General features: G+C 40.3%; 1 protein-coding gene across 1 annotated transcript; it reads left to right on the top strand.

The window, feature by feature from the left end:
• The first annotated feature begins 649 nt into the window (after positions 1-649).
• Positions 650-1,825, top strand: LOC110262902 (uncharacterized). Its single transcript, XM_021103515.2, has one exon. The coding sequence runs from the start codon at positions 650-652 to the stop codon at positions 1,823-1,825; it is 1,176 nt and encodes a 391-aa protein (XP_020959174.2).
• Positions 1,826-7,688: the final 5,863 nt, after the last annotated feature.

Raw genomic sequence — 7,688 nt, 5'->3', positions numbered from 1 at the left:
CAGAAAATAAAAATGCTAGATCTAGATCACCACCTCACTTAATCATTGTCAATCTAATCAATCCCCGGCAACGGCGCCAAAAACTTGATGGGATATTTTCGTGGAAAAACGAATTTCTCCAAAACACCCAAACTTAACCGGCAAGTGCACCGGGTCACATCAAGTAATAATAACTCACGGGAGTGAGGTCGATCCCACAGGGATTGAAGGATTGAGCAATTTTAGTTTAGTGGTTAATTTAGTCAAGGAAATCAAGATTTGGTTGAGAGATTTGTGGTTTGCAGAATTTAAAGGTTTAATTACTCTGTTGGTCCCTATAGTTTTGCGAAATTTTCAATTAGGTCCCTATACTTTTTTTCCTTTTAATTGAGTCCCTATACCATATTAAATTTTTTAATTAAGTCCTTATTAACGGTAAAAGTTAAAAAAACGTTTATAAAATATAAATTTACTAATTTACCCTCACCCCTTCTCTTCTTTCTTTCACCCTCACCTCCATCATCTTCTCGCCCTCTTTTTCTGTCTCCACCCTTCTTCTACCAACAAGCTCTCTTCTTTCATGGCAGAAATGGTCATACAACATAATTTGCTATCACTTCACACTTCCCACTTCCATTCTAAGACTCTTATCCACTGACTAGTGAATATCATGAAAGCAATCCAATTCCATGTGCCTAGGTTGTACTATGACACATTTCATCCCACAATCCACTTCCAGATACCATCATCATCATTATCACTCCCTAAACCAATGATCTCCCGCTACAGCATAGTCCAATCTCACCACCCCAACTTCACAATCTCATACCTGATTGACTCATGTGGTCTCTCTCCAGACACTACTGCTCTTACTTCCCAAAATCTTCACCTTCCTTCTGCTGAAAGACCAGACTCAATTCTCACCCTTCTCAGGGAGCATGGTTTCACAGATACCCAGATTTCAAACCTCATCAGAAAACGCCCATTGCTCCTCTTAGTAAACCCAGATATCCTCTTGCCAAAGTTTCAATTTTTCCTCTCCATTGGGATTTCCAATACCAACCTCGCAAGAACCCTAACCGCTGACCCAACCCTTTTGACCCGGAGCTTGGAGAAACAGATCATACCCTCTTACAATTTTCTCAAGAGTGTGTTGATTTCTGATGAAAAGGTTGCAGCTTCATTGAAGCGCACATCTTGGGTCTTCCTCGAGGATCACAAGAAGAACCTCGTACCAAACCTCAATCTCCTAAAAGAGATGGATGTTCCTGAATCATGTGTTATGCTGTTGCTTACTCATTTCCCAGAGGCATTGATGAAGAAAAAGGAAAACTTTGCAAAGCTTTCTAAGGAGATTAAAGAAATGGGATTTAATCCAAAAAAGACAACATTTGTGTTGGCCATTCATGTGCTCTCAGGTGAGGGTAACAAATCCATATATAACCGCTGTTACGAGGTTTATAAGAGGTGGGGTTGGTCAGATGATGACATCCTTATGGCATTCAAGAAGCACCCACTTTGTATGATACTTTCAGAGGATAAGATAATGAAGACAATGGATTACTTGGTGAATAAGATGGGTTGGACTTCAGGGATGATTGTTAGGTGCCCAGTTGTGTTGTTTTTCAGCTTGGAGAAGAGGATTAAACCTAGGTGCTCTGTTGCTAAGGTTTTGTTGATGAAGGGATTGATTAAGAGGAAGTTGAGCTTGTCCACTTTGCTGTTGCCTGATGAGGACAGTTTCTTAGAGAAGCATGTGATCAAGTATGAGCTGCAGGTGAAGGGTGGTGGAACAAGGATTCAACGATGCTCCTGTTTGATCAACGCAACAGATCTGGGAAGGTAAAGAAGCTGAATGTGACGGTGTTGAATCGAGTTTGGGAGGTAGAAGGAAAGGTGGTCAGGGGTGGAATTGGAGTGGAAGGAGGGGGTGCGGTGGAGGTGGGAGAAATGAAGGTGAGAGAGAGAAGCAGGAGCAGAGGAGGAAGACGGAAAGGTGGAAGAAGATAAAGGGTTAATTTTGTCTTTCTCAAAATAAAAAAGGAGACACAATTTATGAATTTAGAAAAATTGAGGGAATATTCAATTTAGGAATGGAATATTCCGTTAAATCAAACGGTTTTGTTACGGTAAGGACCTAATTGAAAAAAAAAATTTGGTGCAGGGACCCAATTAAAAGGAAAAAAAGTATAGGGACTTAATTGAAAATTTCGCAAAACTATAGGGACCAACAGAGTAATTAAACCGAATTTAAATTGCATAGAAAGTAAAGGGAATGGGTAATTGGCATGAAATTAAAGAGAACAGGAATTAAAGTGCTGAATCTTAAAGAACAAGAAATTAAATGGCAGAAACTTAGAACGCAAGAAATGTAAATTGTAAAATCTTAAAGTGCAAGAAATGTAAATGGCTTGAATTGTAAAGGGAATGGGGAGTTGGATTTGCAGAAATTAAACAAGGAAATGTAAAATTGCAACAAGCAGAGAAATAGAAGAAGACTTGGATTGAATCGGATCTAAAACAGAAAAGTAAAATGAGCATGAAAGCAGTAAACAGAGGATGTAAAATTGGAATTCAGATCTCAGGACCCAAGAGACTAGAAAACCAAGCCTAGATCTCAATGCCTTCCTAGATCCAACAAGAACAATTGCAAAGGAGATTTCAAAGAAAGTAGATGAAGAAGCAAGTAACCGAAACTGAAATTCAATTAAGCAGAAAATTAAACAAGATTCCAAGGTGAGATTGAAATAGAATTTCTTCAATTCTCCACCCAAAATCCAAGACAAGAAAAGTAAAGAGTGCTGGGCAAGAACAAGGAAGAAGAGAGATCAATTCTCCTCCCAAATTCTCTTCAATTAAACAACAATGCTAAGAAAAATAAAAGTGAGCTCTCAGCAAAACTCAAAAGAAAGCTATTCTGAAAAACTAAAAAGGAAGCTCCCCTTAAAAACTTAAATCCTATGCTATTTATACACTTTCTTCAAATGGTCTTCAAGCCTTCAATTGGGCCTTTGCTCTTGATGGAATTGGGTTGAGAGAGGCCTTGGTTGATTGCTCTTGGAGTTTGGGGAAGAACCGAATTGAACCGGGTTGGAATCATGAAAGCTTGAGTAAAAGTTGGAGTAAAAGTTAGGGGCTAACTTTTGCTCCAACTTTTCACATCAGCACCCTTCCTTGCTGATACCAACGTTGGGGCAAAAGTTAGGGGTCTAACTTTTGCTCCAACGTTGGCCTCCCCTTGCTTATTCATGGCGCCAACGTTAGCCAAAAAGTTAGGGGCTAACGTTGGCGCAAACTTTTGCTAGCCCAGGGAGTGTTTTTCATGTGCCAACGTTAGCCAAAAAGTTAGGGGCTAACGTTGGCGCAAACTTTTGCTCATTCAGGGGGTGTTTTTCATGCCAAAAGTTAGCCAAAAAGTTAGGGGCTAACTTTTGCTCCAGCTTTTGCCCAAAAGTTAGCCAAAAAGTTAGGGGCTAACTTTTGCTCCAACTTTTGCCCAAAAGTTAGCCAAAAAGTTAGGGGCTAACTTTTGGTCCAGCTTTTTGCTTCCTGGTTCATTTTCAATTAATCCAAAAGTTTGAGCTAAAGTTTGAGGCAAACTTTTCTCAAACTTTTTGTTCTCTCTTCCTCCTAGCCATTCCTTCTTGCATCAACCTTTCTCCAAGCTTTCTTCACCTATCATTAATCAACCAAACACATCAAAGCTATGCTCAAAATCATGAGATATTCATTCTTTCATAATATGTGATAATTATAGCATAAAACCTCATGAAATAGCATGAATTCATACATGGTTGATTAAATCAAAGGAAACATAAAAATCTACCCAATTGGCTTGCTTTTGGCTCAAGAAAGTGCATAATTCAATTGAAAACAAAAGAAAAAGGCTAGTGAAACTAGGCTAAGATGACTTGTCATCAGGTTCCCTGGTCACTTTCTAGGATGACACCCACTCTGCTTCTGGCTTTGTTTGATGAGCCGTCAATGTAGATGTTCTACTTAGCGGGGGTGCTTGGGGTGTCAGTATACTCTGCGACGAAGTCGGCCAGGTATTGAGACTTGATAGCTGTCCGAGCTTCATACTTAAGGTCAAATTGGGACAACTCTACTGCCCATTGTAGGATTCTTCCAGCTAAGTAAGTTTTTTGTAGGATACCTTTTATGGGTTGGTTGGTCCATATTCTGATGGTGTGGGCTTGAAAATACGGTCGGAGTCGTCGGGAGGTGAGTATAAGGGCGTAGGCAAACTTCTCTATCTTTTGGTAGTTTAGTTCAACCCCTTGTAAAGCCTTACTGGTAAAGTAGATGGGCTGTTGTCCATTTTCGTCTTCCCTGAAAAAGGCTGAGGCTATCGCCTGGCTTCCCACGGCGAGGTAAAGGATCAGTTCCTCTCCTTTACGGGGTCGAGTTAGAATGGGTGGCTGTCCTAGGAATGTCTTAAAGTCTTGGAAGGCTTGTTCACATTCTGGGGTCCATTCAAACCTCTTTCCTTTCCTTAATGTTGAGTAGAAAAGGAGAGATCTTAAAGCCGATCCAGCTAGGAATCTAGACAGAGCCACTAGTATGGCCTGACATTTATCTGGGTTTGCTTAAATTCCTCTCTGAGTTAGCATGAAACCCAAGAATTTGCTAGCCTATACCGCAAAAGTGCACTTTACGGGATTTAGCCTTATCCCGTGCTTTCTTATAGTGTCGAACACCTCGGCAAGGTCGAGTAGTAGTGCTTCTTCTTTTTGTGTTTTTATCAACATGTCGTCTACATAGACCTCCATTAGTTTTTCGATGTGGTTGGCAAAAACTTTGTTCATAAACCTCTGGTATGTGGCTCCCGCATTTTTAAGCCCAAACGGCATGACTATGTAGCAGTAGTTTGCCCTTGGGTTAGGAACGAGGTTTTCTCTTGGTCGGATTGATACATCGGGATTTCGTTGTACCCCGAGTACGCATCCATGAAAGAAAGGTACTTATATCCTGATGAGGCGTCAACAAGGGTGGAGTGGATATGGATCTTTTAGGCAGGCTTTGTTGAGGTCGGTGTTACCGCTGCACAAAGAAAATATTTTGTTCCGAATGAACAAGATATTGAGGAATTGTCCATACATAAATTAATAATTATTGATACAGGCCCTTTCCACAAAAAGAGGGAACGGAGAGATAGTTCACTAATAGACCGAGGGATAAGTAATTCGACTCATTCATGATGACAAGTCATCTTAGCCTAGTTTTACTAGTGTTTTTCTTTGTTTTTATTAGGTTTTATGCACTTTCTTGCATTGTAAGTAAGTAGTTTGGAGTGGAATTGCATGTTTTGTTGAATCAACCAACTACCCTTTAATTGATACAAAATCACGAGGTTTAAGCTAAAATTAATTCAATTATGAATGAACTTTAAACCTTGTGAATTTGGTGATACTTTGATTGGTTGTTTTGATTACTTGTAGGTGAAGAAAGAAGAAAATAAGAAAAGCGTGGCTTAAGGAGCGTGCCCAAAGGAAAAGAAAAGCATGGCATCATTAAAGAAGGATGGAAGCCAAGTTGAGTGAGTGAACCGAGCTTCACAAAGAATAAAAGGAGAAAGCAAGGCACAAAGCTCAGTTCACTTAGTTAACTGAGCACCAAAGAAAGAAAGGCAAAGACATAAAGCTCAGTTCACTAAGTGAGCTTTATCGGGGGTTCTCCAAAATTAATTCAAAGCAAAATTCCAAGGAGTGAAGCTACAAGGTATCGAACTCATAATCCAAGGAAAGCAAGGAACGCTCCTTGCAAGGAAAATAAGAGAAAATGGCCAAAAAGCCTCCTCCAAGGTTCGAACAAGGAACCTCACACTACCAAGCTTGCAAGGAAAATAAGCCAAAGTGAGTTGGCTAGGATTTGATGAGTATTTTGGTGAAAAATAAATTTCTCCCAAAACACACAAATCTAACCGGCAAGTGTACCGGGTCGTATCAAGTAATAAAAACTCACGGGAGTGAGGTCGATCCCACAGGGATTGATGGATCAAGCAACTTTAGTGGGTGATTAGTTTAGTCAAGCTAACATTGAGTGATTTGAGTGACAATTGAAGCCAACAGAATGTAAATGACAAGGAAAATTAAAGTGCAGAAAGTAAATTGCATTGAAACTTAAAGAGCAAGAAATGTAAATTGCAAGAATCTTAAATTGCAAGAAATGTAAATTGCATGAAATTAAAAGGGAGTGGGTGCTGGAAATTAAAAGAAAGCAGTAGATTCAACAGATTTGGAAAATCACTTTAAAATCAAAACAGAGAGCAACTTGGCTCAATTGCAAAATCTAAATGAGAGGTTGAAGATCTCAGGGGTTGGATGAGACTAGAGACCAAGTCTAGATCTCAATTCCTTCCTTGATCCAACAGAGAATAATTGCAGAAGAAAATAGAGAAGAAAGCAGTAAAGAGAGTTTTGATTCAAATCACAATTCACTGAAATTATGCAGACAAGTAAACAGAGAGAATTCTCAAGGTGAGATTGAAACAGAATTTCTTCAATTCTCAACTCAAGATTCAAAACAAAAAGGAAAACTAAAGAGAGAGAGTTCTGTATTCCTAATGCTCCCTAGTGGAGCCAGCCTCCCTTACAAATATGAAACAGATGCCTATTTATAGGCATTTCTACAAATTGAAAATGAAATTAAAAACAAATTACAATTAAATGAAAATCCTATTTTATCTATTTCTTGTGCCTTTGAGTGATGATCATTTGGGCCCTTGCTCTTGATGGAATTGGGTTGAAAGAGGCCTTGGTTGATTGCTCTTGGAGTTTGAGGAAGAACCGAAGTGAACCAATTGAACCGGTTTTGAAGTTAGCCATAGTTGGTCCCAACGTTAGGGCCAAAGTTAGGGGTCTAACTTTGACCCCAACTTTTCATAGCAGCAAGCATAATTTGCTGGTATGAACGTTGGTGCCAACGTTAGGGGTCTAACTTTGACCCTAACGTTGGCCTCCCTTATGTACATTTATGGGGCCAACTTTGTCCTCTTGTCATGTTGCCAATTTTATGCCCAATATAGACTATCATATATGGTTGGAAAGCTCTGAATGTCAGCTTTCTAACCCACTTGGAATCACTTCAATTGGACATCTACAACTCAAGTCATGATCATTTGAAGAGGGTATGGTCGCTGGCTTTGGTGTGCAGCGTTTGAGGTAACGTTAGCCCTCAAACGTTGGCGAAAACGCCAGTTCTGGAGGCTCAAATGTATTGTCCACCCCATACTATTATACATTGTTGGAAAGCCCTGGATGTCTACTTTCCAATGCCTTTGGGAGCACATCATTTGGAGCTCTACAGCTCGAGTTATACTCCTTTGAAGGTGCAGAGGTCAAGTGGCCTCACTGCAGGTTGCCACCATGTTCGTTTATGCACATTGCGGGGCAGTTTTCTCCCTCAATTTTAGTGTCCACCATGCAGTGCCATATATGCTTGGAAAGCTCTTGATTCCTACTTTCCAATGCTTCTTGAATCACCTCATTTGGAGCTCTGTAGCTCAAGTTATTCTTGCTGGAAGTATACCCCTTGTATGCCTTGTGGTGTGTGGCGCCAACGTTAGCCTCCAAGTTAGGGGGCTAACGTTGGCGCAAACGTTGGCCTTCTCCCCCTTTATAACTCATGTGCCAACGTTAGCCTCCAAGTTAGGGGGCTAACGTTGGCGCAAACGTTGGCTGGCCCAGGGATGAGTTTCAAGTTTCTCT

The sequence above is a fragment of the Arachis ipaensis genome, chromosome B5, assembly GCF_059453495.1.
Source record: "Arachis ipaensis isolate K30076 ecotype BB chromosome B5, ASM5945349v1, whole genome shotgun sequence".
Classification (NCBI taxonomy): Eukaryota; Viridiplantae; Streptophyta; class Magnoliopsida; order Fabales; family Fabaceae; genus Arachis; species Arachis ipaensis.
The sequence above is the reverse complement of the archived record's forward strand: the minus strand, read 5'-3'. Positions and strand labels throughout refer to the sequence as shown.